This window comes from Acanthaster planci, linkage group LG16 (assembly GCF_054643075.1).
Source record: "Acanthaster planci isolate LZ-2023a linkage group LG16, COTS_SCS, whole genome shotgun sequence".
In the NCBI taxonomy this organism is placed as follows: domain Eukaryota; kingdom Metazoa; phylum Echinodermata; class Asteroidea; order Valvatida; family Acanthasteridae; genus Acanthaster; species Acanthaster planci.
This window is the reverse complement of record NC_141792.1, coordinates 10,422,840-10,444,410: the sequence shown is the minus strand read 5'-3', so window position 1 is coordinate 10,444,410 and position 21,571 is coordinate 10,422,840. Positions and strand designations below refer to the sequence as shown.

General features: G+C 39.1%; 1 protein-coding gene across 4 annotated transcripts; it reads right to left on the bottom strand.

Annotated features, from left to right (window-relative positions):
• Positions 1 to 978: 978 nt before the first annotated feature.
• LOC110979055 (uncharacterized) lies at positions 979 to 21,515 on the bottom strand. 4 transcript variants are annotated; one of them, XM_087146992.1, is made up of 8 exons: positions 21,179 to 21,514; positions 19,653 to 19,739; positions 19,402 to 19,487; positions 18,712 to 19,113; positions 16,105 to 16,219; positions 15,676 to 15,719; positions 15,225 to 15,410; positions 13,577 to 14,417 (listed from the first exon to the last, which is right to left on the bottom strand). In XM_087146992.1, the coding sequence occupies exons 1-8, from the start codon at positions 21,271 to 21,273 to the stop codon at positions 14,320 to 14,322; spliced, it is 1,113 nt and encodes a 370-aa protein (XP_087003118.1). In that variant the 5' UTR covers positions 21,274 to 21,514; the 3' UTR covers positions 13,577 to 14,319. The 4 variants fall into 4 exon arrangements, with proteins under 4 accessions (XP_087003117.1, XP_087003116.1, XP_087003118.1 ...); XM_087146993.1 differs by having other exon boundaries at positions 18,712 to 18,774; positions 21,179 to 21,513; XM_087146991.1 differs by lacking the exons at positions 13,577 to 14,417; positions 15,225 to 15,410; positions 15,676 to 15,719; ... (2 more) ...; positions 19,402 to 19,487; positions 19,653 to 19,739 and adding exons at positions 979 to 3,148; positions 3,472 to 3,843; positions 10,883 to 11,284; positions 11,542 to 11,627; positions 11,905 to 11,991 and having other exon boundaries at positions 21,179 to 21,515.
• Between the last annotated feature and the right edge of the window lie 56 nt (positions 21,516 to 21,571).

The window sequence follows — 21,571 nt, the reverse complement described above, 5'->3', positions numbered from 1 at the left end:
ATTGATTTAGGGCCTGACATATACATGTGCAGGAAATGACAACAGTATTGGGCTGGCTCTTACAGGGTGCGTGCAGTCCGTGACTAATAACGATTGGATCCATAAAGGAAGTTAAACCCTGTTTAAAATAATGTTTGTAGAGAATTCGAAAGCAAAATTAAATGACTGATATAGCTGAAAAAAATCAAGTTTCATTTCCTTGTTGAGTTGAGATGCAAAAGTGGCTTGTACGTCGATCGAGGTCTATATTTTAGGAAGATGCGTGCCTGTAAAAGAACCAAGCCAGTCTTCATGTGATTCATCCTACGAGTAGGGCAGAGAGAAATAATAATTTGTGGTTCAAAAGAAAAGCAGAAAATGTCAATGTAATTTCTATTGTTACTACTGTTGTAGACGTAGCATGCATTTACGTTGGACTTGAGCTCTACTCTTAATCAGGCTGGGATCTTTGTTCCATCAAGTTAGTTTTTTTTTTTTTTGCAGTCCTTAATTAAAATAAAACAATCTTTATTTTTCTTTAGGGAGGAATGTTACACGCCGCAGCGTCCTTAATGCTGTTCGCCCGTAATCCGCATGAATCTTTGTACGTGTACACAAGTGCAAAGATGCAATCTTGCGTCAAAAGCAAGTAAAAACGAGTTGCTGTGCGATCGAATGCCGAAGAGCCCTACGTCACAATCCCAATAGTACTCAGTTGTCTTCTATAACTCCCATCGCGACGTTTAGCTACGCCCATTAAAGAACCACGCCTCCACAAGAGCCCTGTAATTCTGAGTCATGCAATATGTCACGGTTACAAAAAAGCTTGGGTGCTAGACAACTACAAAGGGGGAAATAATTCGACAATTTCGTGTTTGATCTAACTATCAGGTATCACTGTGTACAGGACATGCGAACATTTGACCTCCAGATGACGCCAGAATGAAAGCAGGAAGTCAGCTTGAACAAAAAAAATAGATACTGAGCAAAAGCAGAAACTTTCACTTACTAACCCTTTTATCATAAACTGTGTAATTTCCATTTATTTCCATTCATGACAAAAGCACGTAGGCATTCATGAAGTTTTAAGTTCTTCTTCTGAAATATTAACCTATTACAAATAGAACGTTAACTTTTTTGATGCTGGTCAGCATCGTTCTCACTCCATACACAGCTGACCTTTACGCACGGCAAATGTACAGTTTGCTCAAAGTTCGTTTCCGTCTTGTATTTCACTGAGCCCTTATACGGAAGCGCATAAGGGCCACCTGCAAAGAACATTTTTCGAGATAATATCGGAAATCTGGGGGAGTGTTGATCACATGGACATTGGGTGATACGGGACCCTTAATTGGAAGAGCAGTCAGACTCATTGGGTCTGGTATCCAGACTGAGTCTTAATATGCAGCGAGATGAGCTAGTTTTAGCTAACTCGCTGCGGCGAGATAAGTAACTCGCAATAACTCGCTTTTGCAAGTGGCCCTTATACGCTTCCGTAGCATGATATAAAAACAACCGAAGCATTTCGCAAAAGACACAAATATTTCGCCAAAAAGCTAACCTTTTCCTATTCTTGAATAAGTATAGTAAATATTAATCTGCATACTCCACTAAGTCTTTTTATTTAGCCATTAGAATGAAAGTGAAAAAGAGGTTGATGGCTCTGCTGAATCACTCAACTGAAAACGAGGGAAGAGTCACTTTCCTGAATCGACAAATCATTGCATTTCTGAAATAACAGCCCACCAGTTATATCTTTGAACATGAAAGCATGTACATGTATTTTGTTCGATTCTACGCTTCACTATTATATATGCATCTGAACACCTCCAGTAGATTGCGTCAACATCAATAGCTTATTGTAAACTTTGCACTTTTGTCAAATCGAACCGATTATATACAAAATAATTGAACAGTCTTACGAATAAAGCTTCATAATAACACCGATAAAAATTCGGGTTTATAAAAATCTTTAAAATATGTATCAAACCTAGGGAAGTACAAAGAACAAGCCTTCCTTGTCAGCCATGCACTAATGGAACTTTGAAAAGTGGTGTGAAGAAACACGTGTGTGATAAACATCAAACCCAAACAAACCTTTGTTTGATTATAAGTGGTTCAATATCCTCCTGCTAATAAAGATCTGAAAATATATTATCCATAAATCATTTTATACAGAACACTTCTCGTTTTGAGTACTTCAAAATGTATGTATTGACCCAAACGCAGAACAGTCTTCAAAGGGGTGTCGAGTTTTGAATATCACAGCGTTCAACTCGCTGGTTTTGTCTGTTTGTGATGAGTGTGCTCGATGACGTTTCCGGCTCCTTTTCGGTTCTAATTGTTCTATCAGTCTTTATGCAATTTATGTAAATTAACTTCATGGTCCCTATTACCTGCACTTACCGGCCCCCTCTTCTTAGGGCTAGAGTCGTTATCAAACGCAAGTATGGTTGTTGTCACATCCCAGTTTGGCTGTATTTCGTGTATATACAAGAAAGTGCAATTTTCTACCTAACACAAGTTCATTAGGTTTGTACCATTATTTCCTCATTATCACGATTGGTACATGTACATGTACGAAATTCTTTGATACAGAAAGGTTAAATCATTATTCCTGGAAATTAATACTGACACGGGATACCCAGGGACGACGTATATTCGGCTTTTCGTATTGTACATAATTATTTGGAAGCAAGGATCAAAATAGCTGTACAAGCGTGATCTCAAAGACTGAGCCCACATTGGCCGACCTGGCTTTCCGGGAATTCACAGTCAAAAGTATAGAATTCGGGGAAGTTGGGATTCCGCTAAAGCTTCATTACATTACATCTACCAGAGCCATTTTTGAGCTAAAAGACTTACATGGTATAAACAAATGGAACTGTTCCAACGAAAAAGCGTCCACTGTATAATGTAGGAAATATCTGTTAAGTCTTTGTACTTTAACACAAAAAACCCTGAAAATGATTGCATTATGACACATTTCGTGAAATCTGGTCCCTCATTGGAGATGAAGCAGGCTAATCTTCCCTAGACTGGTCAGGGTCCAAGACGTCATATATTGTATCCTCACATTTGTTACTGGCCTCATTTCCAGCCGTCTCTGCCCTTGCAGTGGAGGATGGCTTACGGGTGAAGCGTCGGGGCTTAGGCTTTGGTTTGGAAGCTGGAAAAAAAAGTAATGAAGGCACGGCCACAAGGGTTGTCATTTCCAAAACTGTCTAATACATGAAATACTTCTTGCTGTTCGTTTGAATGCCAACGTTTTTGAGGGATGTAAGAAAGGGCATTCCATGATCCACACTCTTAGAACTTTTGAAGAAATAAGAATGTCCAGAAAATAAAAGACTACAGAGTAGGGGGAATGATACTGGGACATAGTTCATTTTTAAAATTCACTTTGGTAGATTTATAGCTTAAAAGTACAGGTTGAGACCAGTTCCAACTATACGCCCTCAACTTCTGAACTACCAAAAAAGTTCGCCTCACCTAGCGTTTGATTTTGCTCAGGCCCGCCCCCAACCTCACAGTAAGCATTTTCGTCCTCAGCCCAGGAGCACTTCGGCCGAGGGAGGGTCGGCGGCAGTTCGTCCCGCTTGTTCCGGCGGACCGTGCCTGCTCGGGGTGGCCCGTCTGCTACGGGTTCCGCCTCTGCTATCGCTGCTTCGCTGGTTGCTGCCTCGGTTCCTTCAGCATGGCCGTTCACGGTCGCCAGGGTAGCAGCCTCATCGACGGCATTTCCAAATAATGGCTCGTTCACGTCACTCTCTTCCTCCTCGAGGCTCGAGTTTGGTGCCGGTTGAGACAGCTGTATCACTGACTCCTCGAACTGGTCTTCAGGCCGTTGGCTACTATTAGAGTCTAAGGGCCAAATAACAAAATGCTCATCGAGATAAAGACAACACCCATATGGAAATGGAGACAAAACGTTCCTGACAGAAAGAGCAGGAATTACATTTTCAAAGAGGATGCTTAGTATGAATAAAGGACCGTTTGAAATACATGTCCACGTACCGGTACCCATTTGAGTCAGACAGACAAACAGACAGACATGGAGTCCTCATCGGTAGACTGTATACACATCTTCAGTACCTCAGAAATCAAAATGGATTGCAATATGCATCCTCCTCTCAGGTACCAGTGTATCAGTTAATTTCCTGAATACAAAATCTGGCCTTAGGATTGCAAGGTCGGACCCATAACCAAAATGGACAAGGGGGTAAGCTTTGGGGGCAGGCAAAGAAACCAAAACAAGGACATTTCTATCTGCAACCCTTTATAGCCTTTCTGGGGGCCCATGCTAAATTGTAGGGGGAGGAAAATAACATATTCTCACTATTTTCCAAAACAAACACAAACAAAACTGTTGCTCCGATCCGCCAATGGAGGGTGGTTAGATCAAAACAGGAACCGTTTTGTCCATTTGTCCATCTAAAATTAAAGCAAGATTCCAGAAACGAGTAAAGCAACGTGCGGTAAATAAAAATGCATTGGCTTCAAAAAATTCGTAGCAATGGAGCCATGATTCTCACACACTGTGTATCTATGAATTTTTTCTCTTACTTCTCTTTTCCGGATCCGCCGAATTTCCCACTCTGGTGGTCCTAGAGACTCTGCATTAAACAGGAAAGGTTGGCAAATCATGGACCTTCCACAAATTCAAATTTTCCCCTGGAGAACTCACTCCTTCAACCGCTTTTTCATAATCGTTACAGATACTAATAAATCCTCTATCAATTTTCTGAATCATTATACATTTTGTTCAAGCTATGAATAAAGTCAAATGCTTAATAGAGACAAATTTGTTGTCAATCAATGGCAAATTCATTTCTATTCATGGGTTGTCATATCTGAAAGGCATTTTCAAATACGTTGGAGAGGAGAAGAAACAGTGTTAGAATGTTATGTGCATTATTTCAGCACCTAAAAATAAGCCTAACTCCCTCGAGTGCATTCCCCTCGGAACGTAATACCGAGGAGACTCTCTCCGACTGAAGTAGGAGATGTAACGGATTTCAGACTTGCAGGTGTGGGCACTTAGTCAATGCGTTTGACGAAGTTCCTTTCATTTTTATGTTGAAAGAGGAACAAGGTCGTAGTTCTTGGGGAAAGGTTGGCCCCGCCTCCATTCAAGAGTCCTTCGTTGTCACGCACCAGGGGCAGTCCAGCCCCACCCTCAAACCTCGCTCAGAAATCATATCTGCTTGAAGTCAACATGATCTTACGTGTCGATGAGATGTCCGTACCTCTTACTGATGAAATATAGACTGGCACCAACGACAGCGACAATGAAGACAATACAACCAACGATGAGAGCGATGGTTGCCGCCAGGCGTGCAGCTTTGAGCAAATGAATAGAATGAGAAACAAGAATTTAACAAAGTCTGACTACAAGAGGACGCAGAAACAAACACATGAGGGGAAAATAAGGCAGAATATATGGAAGTGCATTTAGGACATGTTAAAAAATAAATAAAAAATAATAATCCGTACGTACCGGATTACTATTTTTTTCTTCCAATGTCCTAAATAAACTTCTCCCAGAATGTGCATGCCACAGCAAAATAGTTTTTAACAGATACACACCACAAAGTGAAGAATCACTTGCATAGCCTATCCAGCGCCGATAGACACGTTTCCTTGTTCTTCCTTTTTGATTGAGAGAACTGGAAACTTAAAAAAAACTAGCACCTGTGCTTCGGCCTTTTTGTGGTAATGATTATTTCAGGGATGAAACTTTTGACAGTCGTTTTTAGGAAAGAAAATCCGTTTTATCCCTAAAACTAGACCTGGATGCCACAATTAACATTACATGCAAGTACAGGATATGTGAATGCAGAATGAAGAGGGAAGTGCGAGTAAAGAACAGAGGAAAAGGTAAAGTCAATACCCGTGCTAGAAAAACAGGAAACCACGTGCGCAATCATATACATGCATATATTTAGGTTGGCATATGGAACATGGAAGGGCTTGTTGCAAGGATAACTCTGAGCACAGCCATAGACTGAGTCGCGATATGAGTGCCACCATTGTTGGAAACCAACTGGTGTGTGCAATAAACCGTCATTTTGTTTCCAAAATCTGAAGACGGTGCTACTCTCTCCCTATAGCTCTGGCTGAGGGCCAGCTACTAGTACAATGCAGACACAAGTGGTTCTATGGTATGGAGACAACTCGAACAAAACCCACTGCAAGGAAAATCCGGGCAAGATCGATTTGAAATCAAAACAAAAAACTTGACTACTCAAAGCCGGATCCAACCCAGAACAGCTCTCGAGTCTAGTTCGGAAAGTTGAATCTAATTTTGAAAACAAGTCAAGTGAATGCATACAGTTGCGTCGGGGGTTAAACTAATGTGGATGTAGCTGACGCAAACAGTTGATTCTCGGTGAATGGTTCGTTTTACCTTGGGGATGTTTCAGTAAAATTTCACAAGTGAACCCATGGCCATATAGATGTCAATTTCTAGATGTAATGAGCTCACATGAACAAATTGGGACGTGGCCATGTAAACATTTTGAAAACCACGATCCAGTTCATGAAATCAATACGAAACTTTACTAGGTTTAAGCCAGCGCAAATCTCTAAGAATAGGAGTTGTATGACACAACCGCTGAGACTCTGTAACCAGCCAAGCGATGGTCCAGCGGTGCATCCAGCTTTTCGTGGTGGGGGGGAGGGGAATGCGACTTTGGCCTCATTGAACATGATCTTGGGAAAGAAACAAATACCAAAAGCCTTACTCGCGGTCTTGACGTCCTAGCCTTTATTTTATGGTGTTGTTTTCTTAGGGTTCTGGCGCTAATATTTGATGGATAAATATACCAATTACTTTCTTTCCTGTGAAGTGTTCTTTGTAAAAAAAAAATCCGTGGGGGGGGCCAAGTTAACCCCATGCCCTCTCACCCTCCACTATCACTGGGAACGTCTATACAAAGACAATCTATCACTACAAAAGAAATGAAAATAATCGATTACACCCATGCAACTTCTTCACCTGAGGTAAACATTCCATCGGTCCACAGATCTTGAAAAAATTTATTCACCTTTTACAATGTTGTTCTACGATTATCTCACACCTTGAAGAAATTCATTTAAACGACAAAAAAGCTACAAAAAAGTGGAAAGTATTAAACTGACATAGCCCTGAAATGTGAAAAAAAGTATTCTGCTGGCTTTAGCACATTTAGACTTGCAAGAAAAGGAGGCACTGTGTCTAAATTGCCGTCGGTGGATAGAATGGAAACGCTGCCTCTAGTGATACCGGTGGCGTAAAGCTGTGCTGTGTGCGTGGGATGGGGAATGGGGAAAGGTGGGAGGATGACTTGCCTCAGGGGCGGTTCCAGGATTTTCCATAAGGGGGCGTGATCCTGGATTTCCTAAAATGGGGCGTGATCCTTGATCTTCTAAAAGGGGGTGTGAGTGAACTAAAGCAGCAATGGTTGCACGAAGCTCTCACGGACTGGGGTCCGGGACCCGATTAGATTGGATTGGATCCTAGGTGCTCTGTGGTGCAATTTCAGGCATTATGGCGCCCCTTTTCCCTTCTCCCTCTTTTTCTTCTTTTTTCATTTATTCATTCATTTTGGGGGGCGGGGAAAGAACAGAGGTGGCTCCCCACGCCGACCCCCTTGGATCCGCCCCTGATAACTGGCCATTGAAATTTGAAAAGCGGGGAGGGGGCACCATGCAGGTGGCGGATGTTCATGATAAAGATGTACATCTGTAATGTGAATCAAATTCATGCATAGTCTTTCATCAGAATGGCGTATTTACGGCTTTCTAAATTGTTTTCCCTTGTTAGTAAGATTGCAAACGTTTTAATCGTTAAGAAATCCAGAAAAATCTTCACAACCCGCTTAATGTGTTGTGCTTATCAAACAAATTTGGGAGATGATTCAATAGGCCATCCCCCACCTCAGAAAGCAGGGGGGTATAAACCCCCATGCCCTGAGATTCACACCCAAGAGCGATATCATGCTTGTTCAAAGACCAGTTAGCTTCCCGTCACCAAGCAACTTTTCAAAGGATAAAGTGTTGTATTATTGAATACTCACATGTATGTGGAAAATCCAATCCGCATGGAAAGAAAAAGAGGGGAGGCGTACAAGAAGTAGAGTAAAATTATGAAAAGTGTATGCAAAATCGAAAACGGCAGAACACTAGTATTGATGAAACAGACGGGACATTACAAAAAGAAGGCATATTTCTTCAGAGAAAGATAAAGAAAAAAGACGAATGTTGGAAATGCACCGATATTTTGGAGAGTCCCAACAGAAGTGACTGCTTGCAATTTTCCATTCAATGAGCTGTTTTATTTTTAAAGAGAGAAAAGTGCACCATCAAACTACAACCAAGAGAAGGAATAAACGAATTTTGGTTTGGGTGCAATTTGCCGATTTTTCACCTTTTTGTCAAACACTTTTTTAAAACACATTAGGGCAAATACCTCTCTCCGATTTTCGAAAGTGCATGATGAATGACATTTCACTTGTCTGAAAAATACACCTATAACAGTGACGTGAAGAATGCAATTTTGTCATCCACCGTCGTTGACATCCATGTGCTTTGTGTGACCCCTTGTTCGTTCATTTAAATGGAAAACCGCATGAATTAGGGTTAATCACAGTATAACAAGAACATTGCCCAGATTGTAAGTTTAAAAAGGGATTAATCAGTTGCACTCCTTTGACAGTTTCAGAAAATCTCATAGTATAAGATTTTACCCATGAAGTGTCTTCTGTCCTCATCAATGCCATTGTCAGTATATTACGTTATAATAGCTGTAATAAACACAATGACACTCGAATTTCATTATTTGGAAACCATGGTACGAAGAAGCCCCGTCGTGTAGTTCTTCAAAAGCAAATCTAGTTATCCATGAGTATTCTCATTCCTCCACCATACATAAAATCTAAAAAGATCCAAGAACTCCTCAGTGTTCCGATTGGGCCATTACCGGTACTCTACTTGACCATCCATCCATCCATCCACATACATACATACATATTTACAAAGCTTGTTCGAGTCACACGTGCAGACCCCCAGTAATGCTGCACAACTGTATTATTCATTTGACACAGCAGTATTCCGCAACTCATGTTTTCGTAGTTCCGTTTCCATGACGATTCAAAAGATTTTGAGTAGTTTTGAAAGGTGAAAACCAATAACCAGTTTTTGTTTTGTTTTGTTTTGTTTTGTTTTGTTTTGTTTTGTTTTGTTTTGTTTTGTTTTGTTTTGTTTTGTTTTGTTTTGTTTTGTTTTGTTTTGTTTTGTTTTGTTTTGTTTTGTTTTGTTTTGTTTTGTTTTGTTTTGTTTTGTTTTGTTTTGTTTTGTTTTGTTTTGTTTTGTTTTGTTTTGTTTTGTTTTGTTTTGTTTTGTTTTGTTTTGTTTTGTTTTGTTTTGTTTTGTTTTGTTTTGTTTTGTTTTGTTTTGTTTTGTTTTGTTTTGTTTTGTTTTGTTTTGTTTTGTTTTGTTTTGTTTTGTTTTGTTTTGTTTTGTTTTGTTTTGTTTTGTTTTGTTTTGTTTTGTTTTGTTTTGTTTTGTTTTGTTGTTTTGTTTTGTTTTGTTTTGTTTTGTTTTGTTTTGTTTTGTTTTGTTTTGTTTTGTTTTGTTTTGTTTTGTTTTGTTTTGTTTTGTTTTGTTTTGTTTTGTTTTGTTTTGTTTTGTTTTGTTTTGTTTTGTTTTGTTTTGTTTTGTTTTGTTTTGTTTTGTTTTGTTTTGTTTTGTTTTGTTTTGTTTTGTTTTGTTTTGTTTTGTTTTGTTTTGTTTTGTTTTGTTTTGTTTTGTTTTGTTTTGTTTTGTTTTGTTTTGTTTTGTTTTGTTTTGTTTTGTTTTGTTTTGTTTTGTTTTGTTTTGTTTTGTTTTGTTTTGTTTTGTTTTGTTTTGTTTTGTTTTGTTTTGTTTTGTTTTGTTTTGTTTTGTTTTGTTTTGTTTTGTTTTGTTTTGTTTTGTTTTGTTTTGTTTTGTTTTGTTTTGTTTTGTTTTGTTTTGTTTTGTTTTGTTTTGTTTTGTTTTGTTTTGTTTTGTTTTGTTTTGTTTTGTTTTGTTTTGTTTTGTTTTGTTTTGTTTTGTTTTGTTTTGTTTTGTTTTGTTTTGTTTTGTTTTGTTTTGTTTTGTTTTGTTTTGTTTTGTTTTGTTTTGTTTTGTTTTGTTTTGTTTTGTTTTGTTTTGTTTTGTTTTGTTTTGTTTTGTTTTGTTTTGTTTTGTTTTGTTTTGTTTTGTTTTGTTTTGTTTTGTTTTGTTTTGTTTTGTTTTGTTTTGTTTTGTTTTGTTTTGTTTTGTTTTGTTTTGTTTTTTTTTGTTTTGTTTTGTTTTGTTTTGTTTTGTTTTGTTTTGTTTTGTTTTGTTTTGTTTTGTTTTGTTTTGTTTTGTTTTGTTTTGTTTTGTTTTGTTTTGTTTTGTTTTGTTTTGTTTTGTTTTGTTTTGTTTTGTTTTGTTTTGTTTTGTTTTGTTTTGTTTTGTTTTGTTTTGTTTTGTTTTGTTTTGTTTTGTTTTGTTTTGTTTTGTTTTGTTTTGTTTTGTTTTGTTTTGTTTTGTTTTGTTTTGTTTTGTTTTGTTTTGTTTTGTTTTGTTTTGTTTTGTTTTGTTTTGTTTTGTTTTGTTTTGTTTTGTTTTGTTTTGTTTTGTTTTGTTTTGTTTTGTTTTGTTTTGTTTTGTTTTGTTTTGTTTTGTTTTGTTTTGTTTTGTTTTGTTTTGTTTTGTTTTGTTTTGTTTTGATCATGCAACAAGACAATTTTTAAAATAAATAATAAAAAATAATCAACCATTAAGATGGAGCGGAGTACATGTAAACTCGCGGAGAAATCGGATTGTTTTTCCCCGAATACAGAGACGAGCAGGAAAAACTCTGTCCACACTGTAAGCCTACTACATTCATTATCAGTGTGAATGGTCCTACCTTCAGCAGGGTCGTTAGTAGCCTCCTGAACTGCAGAAGTGACTTCCAGGAGTGTGCAGTTTCCCGTGACACGATCACACGCGAAACCAGAATCACAGGAACATTCGTCCAAGCAGTTAGCCCCAAATCGATCAGCTGGACAAGCTTTACTGCAATCAGGATCCATCCAACCAGGAGTGCAGGAACAAGACCCGTTTACCGGATCACAGGTCGCTGCATTTAGACAGGTGCACTTCTTGGCACACGCGAAACCGTATGTATAAGAATCACATGGCTCGCTGCAGTTAGGAGGTTTCCACCCGGTATCACAACTACACCCGTTAATGGGATCGCAGTGGCTGTTTGCTGAGGTGCAGTTGCAGGTTTCAGTGCAGTTTTGTCCATAGGTGTTGCGTGGACAAGCTGAACGAGCAAGTATGTAAAATGGACGTAAAAAAGATCAACATTATTTTATTTATTTTTTTATTTATTTCATTTCTCGGGAAACACAGGTAAACAAAACAGACAGTAAAGCATAATTGTACATGATGGAACAAAGGACAAAATCCAACAGTCCCCGATGGACTGCCCAAAAGAAAAAGATTCCTGTCGAGGGGCTCTCCAGACTAATTGGCTTAAAAATGTACATAACAGTAAATGCCTCGTTTCAAATAACTCACGTGTTAAGCAGTTGCTCTCATTACGTAGCCATCCTTTACAACAAATCTGGCGAGACTCGTAGTCTGTGTAATAGACGGTTATACCCCTTTATCAAAGAAGAAACGAAATCGATGCGTTCATTTACTTCGTTGTCACTGGGGATTCCGATAAGGCAGAAGTAGGCATGCAGCTTTGTTAAGGCCGTGCACTTAAAGGCCTATAGGGGGATATTCCATTCGATCTGGGACGAAAACTAATACTTGCCAAAATATGATGCAATTGAACAATGCTACGCCGAAGGACACTTAATAAATTAAAAATTAACAGAATATCGCTAAACAGTTCATCTACCAATTACTTTATTACTGGGTTAAAAGACATACCGTGTAACACTGCATGTCTGCTGGCCACCTTGGCAATTGTAAGTGTAAGTCGTGTGTTCTACTTGTTTAGTCTTCCTGCGAGTGACACTTCAGAAAAGATGAGGAAAATAACGCAGTCAAGTATGATTTAACTAGATATTCTTAATACAAGCACACTTCAGAGTAAGTGCGTTTACGCATCGACAAATGTCGGTTTGCATATAGGTCCTAGGACAAGAGACTACTTGAACATTTCATGCAATCGTGTCTTTCATTATAACTTTAATTTGAAACACTTTCGATCGCCAGGCTGCCGGAGCATTGAAACGACTCATCTGCCACCGTTACCCGGCTCGTCTTGCGCTTCACATCGAAATAACTGGGCCAAATAAAGGGAAAGTTACTGTTTAATTACATTCTAGTTTAGGTTGGATTGGTTTGGGACGGTTGAGTGGGTCCAGATCCATTTCAGGTGCGGGGATAATTCGAGTTTCTTGCATTGATTCTAACTTGTCCTAACTGTGATAATTCTTCTCCTTTGGGAATTAGTGTAACATTGAAAAAGCAAATCAGACACTCCATTCTTTTATGATGTGTTTAGCAAGCTGCATTAATAATATCTTAAAGTTTAATTCAAACTTTTATTCCGGAAAACAATCGATTGTAAAATGACGAAAACAACACGTGCTCTTTATCTATTTATGCAATAGGAAAGATTTTAATAAAGTGCGCTTACGTTAGAATTACACGTAGTCAAATACTACTACCTTAGTTAACTTTACAGTCCATCAGCTTTTCAGTCAGATTCCACCCAGCCAACTTGTCAAAAACTCCCCGTATAAAGACTCGATCTCCCTATTCTGTGTTCACATACACACATACAGTGTAAAGCTCACAAATCCTCAAAATACTTTCTGGTAGCAAAAGTTGAAATACGTTACACACTTGTGGACTTTGAAACACAATGCAATAAAACAGACATCATACCTTTCAGCGCAAACGTTAGGTCCAGTGAGCTCTTGAAAATCGGCTAAATTTATCAACATCATTATGAGAAACGACCACTGAGCAAACCGGTCCATCCTGACAACAGAGGAACTAAGGAGTGGTTCTCCGATTTAAAACAAAACTCTAGAGGGCTCTCTCCAAATATTTACAAATATTAACCTCTGTACGGAACTATATCTGTCCTTAGTTGTCAACAACGCCCTCAATTATATATAACGGGTTTTGCCCTTACCCAACGTATATGCGCTGTATGCTCAAAATAATAAACTGCTACCAAAGGAATATTATAAAAGGAGTAGAAATTGCATTCTTTGTTGCGTAATGCCAGTAAATATTTGGAGGGAGCCCTCTAGATTTTTGGGTTTTTTTGGCCAATTTTCTTAAAAAGTTGCAAACATGATGTCTGAAGACTGACACACATGACCTCTCTTGTCCTTACATCATGATGACGCCAGCAGTGACCCCAAGAGGTCGTGGTGTGAATGTTTGTTTGGGGGATCCTAACACTATCTTGACATAATTTCAAAACTTTTCGTTCAAGTTCCCCAAACTTGACACAAATAAACTGTGTGGTATTTCACATCAAACCATGTTTGTTTCCGAGATCTCGGCTACCGAGAGCACTACAACATAGGAGAAAGTATTTTCAATTATTCACCGTAAAGATATCACAAAACAAAATCCATCTGGTTAAACTGACGTTTATTTCACCATCTTCAAAAGAGAGAGCAAAATACAACAGACTCCCTTCTACTGGTACAGAAAATAAAGATGGCGCACGCCGTGAAACCCATGTATACAGTAAATCAACATATTTCCAGATGCATGATCTAGTAAATAAACCAGGAACATGTGGATGGTCACAGTTTGCGCAGCTGGCTAAAATGTCTTATGTCAAACCTGTTCCTGCAATCAGAAAGGTTTGTACTGGTTTGTGCACGTCAAATTGTTGTTTATCCCCAACTTGCAGATCAACTAGTAAGTCAGTAGTTTGAGTCTTCGGATAACGACTGTCGGTCTCTTTCTGGTCTTCGGCTGAACCGAATAGCAAAACTTAATGTTTAAGTTCATCAGGAGTTACAAACCCCAGTATTAAACACAAAAATAAGGAACCTATTTCCCTCCCAATTTATAAAAAGCTGAACATTATGTTTGGTTGGTACTATCACCAATACAAGAGCAACAGCACATTATTTTGTTATCTACAAGGAGTGGTTCCACACAGGGCAAACAGTCCTGCACAGTAACAATGCATGTTATGTACAATTGTTATACAAATTTATAAGCGTAACTTTCTTCTATACTAAAGTAATTAACAAAATTTTAACTATTTGCCAATTCCGATGAGCAAACGATTTTACAATCAAAGCACAAAAGATGCATAAACGATTTTTATTAGGGATGTTTTTTTTAGTCTGTTATCGATTATTAGTCGTCCCAATCTCGCATGAAATATGTATGCTCGATATTATCCATCGTCTCTGCGCAGCCTTGGGTCTTGGAATTGCCTGGATTACTTCTTGACCCTGAATGGAATGCAAAATAGAGGGGGATAATATGCATTTCCAGACATTGGAAGAGCGGATATTCACGTTCACTTACACTCTAAAAACTTCTGGGTCAGATTGACCCAGAATTGGGTCTTATTCGGTATAATTCTTTTCTGGGTCAAAATATGACCCCCTTTCGGATCATATTTCACCCTTTTTGGGGTCATATTTGACCCTTTCTGGGTCATAATTTGACCCGGAAAAGGGTTATACCGGATGGGACCCAATTCTGGGTCAATCTGACCCGGACGTTTTTAGAGTGTAGCACTTCAATATGGGTGCTCTCTGCATTTTAAATGTAAAGTATCATCTTTATGTCTTGGGATACCTTCACATGTTTAGATGGATTTTTTAGTATCTAATGTTATACATGCATGTAGGCTTTGGCTTCAGTTTCGGTATCCAGTGCTACACTGAATGGATAGCAGTAACTCCCCTTGACACAATACTCTCCAAAGTTCAACCGAATGAGTAGGCCTATCCGGTTCGTAAGTGTGACGTCACTTCAGTTTAAACCACGCCCACTGCACATGCACTGCACATAGAGTTACATGCATTGATCGCCGTTTACGGGGAACCATGGAACCGGAAGTTAACGCGCAATTTCAGCGATCGTCCAATGGGAGCCTGCAAATCGTTAAGCTTGCCGCCTTTGTGACAAAGTCACTTAAGAACCGGATTAATAAACCACCACAGGATTTTTGTTGTGTGTTATCAACGTCACCTCATTTTGCTGGCGCACCTGACTGTTAGTTAGTGATAAAACATGCACGGGTGTTTTACCATAATCTCTGCGGTCTGTCTCTTTGTCGTCCGCGTCGAAATAAATGGGGTTCCCTGCCTCGACAGCACTACCTGAGGGACCGATTGTTGTTTCATATTCCACATTTCTTTCCTCCAAATCATGTGCTGCTATCTGCGACCAGAGCACGTTGGGAAAATTGCCAGACGAGGAAGCGTTGTTGCCATCTGTGGTTGTCGAACAATTTGTATTCAATGAATTAACCACGGTGAATTCTCTCCACACACTTAAGTGCGAGCTAAAATACTGTTAAGCACTCTTACAACTGAATACGGTGTCGAAAACGTAGTTCCTCGGTATAACTACGCACTATCCTTTTTTGGTAATATAAAGTCAAGATCTTATGATGTTGCCTTGACTACAAATATTTCATATTTTTCTATATAATTATGAAAGTTGCAGCGGGGAGGAAAATTCATGCATAATAATCACCTGCCACACGAGTGTGTTCTCCTTTTTCAGTTTTTCTTTTCAACCTGTTAACAGAACAAAGCAAAGATTTTCTAAACTCTTAAATAAAAAACAACTCAAATACAGTCTGTGCATGACAACAGTTTCTGGCGATTTTGTCCTAGAAAATATGGTTATACCGTTTGGGGGTTTGGTCTCATCGACCCGATTTGAATTGTTTGCTTAAAGTCAATTGGGATTTCGTGGGAATATTTAGTTTAACTGGTAATTATTCGAATGAGACGAATGATATTATGATTTTTGTCAACGTCAACAACTACATCGGCGCAGTATTGTCGGCTTGTCGTGATTTTCATAGGCCTACTGGGATCAGCTTTTTTGATATGGTTCACACTGAGGAAAAATGAATTTTTCACACCTTATCTGAAATGATACGCGGGTGATACTCACTCCCTAAAGCGCCGATTTAGTCGTCTGATGACATGCCCCATTATGCCAGCGACCGCACTGAGGATCACAGCGAAACCCACAATCAACGGAACAATGATTATGACGAGACGATGATCTGGTAAGAAATCAAATCACAGAGCCATCAGGAATCTGTACAGGTTTTGGTGATGTACTCACTTGGCCTATTTCAAATCTCGTCCGGGATAAGTTGTGGTAAAATTGTGGGGAAACTGAATCCTTTCCCCACATTTTCCCCGCAAGTAGCTGTGCATTTATTGCGGGGAACTTGTGGAGGAATTTCGCATTTATAGTAGGTCACTTATTGTGAAGGACTGTTTACATAACCAGTGGGCTTGTAACAGGTGGTCAGTAGTTAAGTGGTTTGTGGTTTCTAGAAACTGACCTTGGATCACTGAACACACTGAATTTCTCTGCGGTCATGCCTTCAGTGTAGAAGACTGAGTCAGATAGTTTTTTGGGGGAAATTACAGACTGTTATTTCCTCTTATATTAACTTGTTACACAACTTGGCAAATGAATAAGCGTGTTATCTCTGCCCCTTGTTATACCTCCGTGATTATACCCATTCAGTTCTCAAGTCATTTGTTGATCCAAAATGCAAGGTTTCAAAATTTGCGGAAAGTTATATCACACGGTTGATTTAATTCACCAGCACAAAATAAACTGAGTATTAAAAGATGTGGTCGAGACGTAACTAATATCTATTATCCTGATGAAAACAAAACCAAAACACGGATGAGTTAATTCATGTTCTTTACAGATCTGAATTTATCGAACTGTGTACATCATTTCCACGTTCTGAAACTTTCCTCGTTCTATGAATTAATTGCCTCATTTCATGAACCAAAAATTAAACTCATTAAGTTAGAAAAAACACAGTTAAATTAACAGTGACCTGGACAAAATTGTTTCGATTGTAAATCCAAGAAACAAATCAAAACTATTTGTACTCTGTGATGCCGAAAAAGATACAAGAGGCTTCAGCAAATTCTTCTGTGCCAGCATTATCCCCTCCCACTTCTTCTCTCACCAAAGCGTCCTCCACCAGCTGTCGTCCCAAAATACGTTCCTGCCAAAGATCCCAGCAAATGTTTTGGGCGGTGTGGATGATCTTGTGCGGGATGTTGATGGTTATAAGAGATTGTTTGAGATACAAATTACAGGGCATATTGTTCATGACCTTTTGTACAGTAATATCGCCAGATTGAATGCAAATAAAGTTATAAGAGCCTGAAGTAGTACTAAAGCTTTTCAGTCAGATAAAAAATTAAGCTTTGCATTCTTTAAAAGGGTCAAAATATATTTATTTCAAGTGATACAGATAGAGCAGTTTCATGAAACTGTGTAGGGAGTGAGCAGTTCTTAGATTTGCAGTCTTTGCCTGTGGCTCGTCCGTCAACTGAACCACAGGTGTCCTTGAGTGGCCTGCCTGGCCAAAACCGCGGGGGGGGGGCGGAGGAATGTGTATACAAATACTGATAGCTTCATTGCGGGGAGACTGTGGGGAAAATGTCAGCAGCCTTCAACATTCCACCGCAACACTCTACCGCAGTTTTCCCCCAACTTATCCCGGACGAGATTTGAGATGACTCCATTAATAATGTGCGCCAACTTTTCAAATGCATTTTCCAGAAATGAAAAGCATCTACACTTTAAACACAATAGCACTGACACTTTCCCTGGGGTGTGTCTAATACGATTTAAAAAATGGATAAGTTTGTCAAAGAGAAAACTCCAATCTAAACTTCATACGGATTCTTTTGCTTCATATTTTTAAATACAGGAAAGGGTGAGAGTTCGCCGGAGATCTGGTACGCAGCTGGTGCGCACGCATACTACTCGTGGTCAACAGGAGTAACCGCGCCGGACGTACACCGTTATTTGTTCATTAAAGTAAAAACCGCCGCACACTTCATTTGGCTTCGAAATTAATAAAATATTTTAGATAAAAGGGGGGTTTAGCAATAGAAACATACTTTGAAAGTTGAAAAGTGTTCCAGAATAAGATTTTAAGCAAATAGTGCCCTCTACCTTCATCGATGCCATTATAAAGAAATACCAACGACGCACAAGCTGTAATTATCATAATGACAGTCAATTAAGTTTCATAAATTGGAAACCCTAGTATGAAGAATCCAAATGGTAGTTCCCCCGAAATTTGTTCATTCGAGGGAAATTGCTATTGATATTTTAAAAATTAGAAAGATCAATACCGATGGAGCCGTACACTGTCTTGCTGACCAGTTCTTTGGGGGTACTTTTAAAAATAAAATCTAGTTCAAGTTAAACGGATCACCAGTAAAATACTACTCAACTGCAATTCTCACCTGATAAAGTATCACCACAACGCATGGTTTTGGACTCAGAGGAAAGATCCTGACTCAATCTTTACCTGCCCAGAATTCATTGTGCTTTTTTTAGGACGGATGGAAAATATCCACAAAATATCAAGGGGGTTGTTCTTCTCAAATGTGAGCTGAGGATGCTTTTTGTCGTTTTGTCTGTATAATTTAGGGCATTCACCCTTTTTTACTGATCTCAGTCCAGTAGGTCTGCCATTGATCAGATCAATGTGAATGGTCCTACCTTCTACAGGGTTGTTTGTGACCTCCAGGGCTGCAGAGGTGACTTCCGGGAGTATGCAGTTACCTGTGACACGATCACACGTTACACCAGTGTCACAGGAACATTCCTCTAAACAGTTAGCCCCAAATCGATCAGCTGGACAAGCTTTACTGCAATCAGGATCCATCCAACCAGGAGTGCAGGAACAAGACCCGTTTACTGGATCACAGGTCGCTTCATTTAGACAGGTGCAGTTCTTCGCACACGCGAAGCCGTATGCATAAGAATCACATGGCTGGCTGCAGTTAGGAGGTTTCCACCCGGTATCACAAATACACCCGTAAATGGGATCGCAGTGGCTGTTTGCTGAGGTGCAGTCGCAGGTACCACTGCAATTTTGTCCATAGGTTTTGAGTGGACAAGCTGAACGAGCAAGCAAGCAAAATGGACGTAATAATCTGCATAGAACCTGCCCTAGCTGATAGTTAAAAAAGATCAACATTATTTTATTTATTTATTTTTTTCATTTCTCGGGAAACACAGCTAAACAAAACAGACAGTAAAGCATACTTGTACATGATGGAACAAAGGACAAAATCCAACAGTCCCCGATGGATTGCCCAAAAGAAAAAGATTCCTGTCGAGGGGCTCTCCAGACTAATTGGCTTAAAAACTTACATAACAGTAAATGCCTCGTTTCAAATAACTCACGTGTTAAGCAGTTGCTCTCATTACGTAGCCATCCTTTACAACAAATCTGGCGAGACTCGTAGTCTGTGTAATAGACGGTTATACCCCTTTACCAAAGAAGAAACGGAATCGATGCGTTCATTTACTACTTGCCAAAATATGACGCATTTCAACAATGCTACGCCGAAGGACACTTAATTAAATAAAAATTAACAGAATATCGCTAAACATTTCATCTGCCAATTATTTTATTATTTGGTTAAAAGACATACCGTGTAACACTGCATGTCTGCTGGCCAAGTTGGCAATTGTAAGTGTAAGTCGTGTGTTCTACTTGTTTGGTCTTCCTGCGAGTGACACTTCAGAAAGATGAGGAAAATAACACAGTCAAGTATGATTTTCCAAGTTTTCTTAAAACATGCATACTTCATAGTTTTACACATAGACAAGTGTCGGTTTACATGTAGGTCCTCAGTAGAACAAGAGACTGCACTTTGAACTTTTCATGCAATTGTGTCTTTTATAAACTTGAAAACCCCGAAATTTGCATTGCTAACAATGTCCAGGCTGCCGAAACATTAAAACGGCTCGTTTGCCACCCTTACCGCGCTAGTCTTGCGTTTCACATCGAAAAAGGTGTTCGAAGTAAAGGGAAATTTACTGTTCAGTTGCGCGGTTTGATTGGTTTGGACGGTTGATTTGGTTGGTTTCCATTCCAGGCGCGGGGATAATTCGAGTTTCTAGCATTGATTCTAACTTGCCATAACTGCAATAAATTTGTCTCGTCTTGGGCTTGTTGTTATATTGAAAAAGCCCTTACAACATTTCAATTCAGACACTCCATTATTTATGGTGTTTACAGCAAGCGGCATTAGTGATATCTTAACGTTTAATTTTAAGTTTCATGCCAGGAAAAATCTATTATAAAAAGACGAAAACAACACATGCTCTTAATAAACTGTGTTTACATGCAAAGGGGGGGGGGGGTAAACTAAAGATTTTAGGGTCACATCCGTAAAATTAGGGAGACTGGGTAACGGTAACCGCACTGTTCCATTGTGTGTGTAACACCTGCTACACCTTTGTCACATTTATGGGGCTGGGACCTTCCCCCTTTTTTGCCCCTCTCTCCTTTTCTTCTCGTTTTACTTATAATTTATTTATTTTGGTGAAAAGGGGACATGGGCCACCCTCTTCCCCCAGGTCCGCCCCTGTAAGTAAGGTAACCTATTTCTTCATGTACAATAGACATGATAGAATTAATCACACTTTTTGCTTCATCGTTTGATATTTGGAGAGCGATCATGATGTCTGTATCAAATGAAAACTGGTTTTTACGAGTACATTGACGTAAATTAGCCACGAGGAGTGACTGTCATCATTCACTCTCCAATTGAGTGACAGTAATTTTATCGTCAGAAAACTACCGGTGCTGTAATTCATTTCAATTATATATTATGTCACTGACACCCGCACTGCCAGTGAAATTTTGAAAAGAGAATTAATAATAATGTGATGGTGGTAGTGTGGTCATGTAATGAAAATTCCACTCTTATATCAGCGGCTAATTTAAGTGCATCCAAACGTTGAAAATACAACGTACATGTAGTTTTTTAAATGACTGTTGTTCCTATTTACTCAGTGCAACCATTATTTCTCCATGGTGCAACAACCGCGGCTATAATAAACTGGCTAACGGTTCGTCTGTATTACTCCTGAGTGCCGGGAAAAAATTGATATCTGGTTATATTGTTCATCACAGCTAAGTGTTTAAATCACACTTTATAATGCAACATACCTTTCAGCGCAAACGTTCGGCCCTGTAAGCTCTTGAGAAAAGGCTAGATTCGTCGATATCAACAGGAGCAAGGTTACGTGAGCGACCGGATCCATGCTTCCATCACTGAGAGACTGAACTGGGTGAGAAGCAAATGAAACTGCTACAGACAGCTACCTTGCAGAAATAATGTATCATATCATTCTGCGTAACATGGTAATTGTAAATCATATGTTCAATCTGCCGTCGGAATTCGGCTTAGGAAATTGCGATTTCCGAGCCTTTCCAACTGTTCACATTTACGATGGAACTTGAATAGTGGACTGCACTCTGCCTAACTCGTACATTTCTGTGAATGTTGTCCAACGCCCTCTTCGGGCTCATATTAAATAGTCTTCATTGGTAATCGACCTA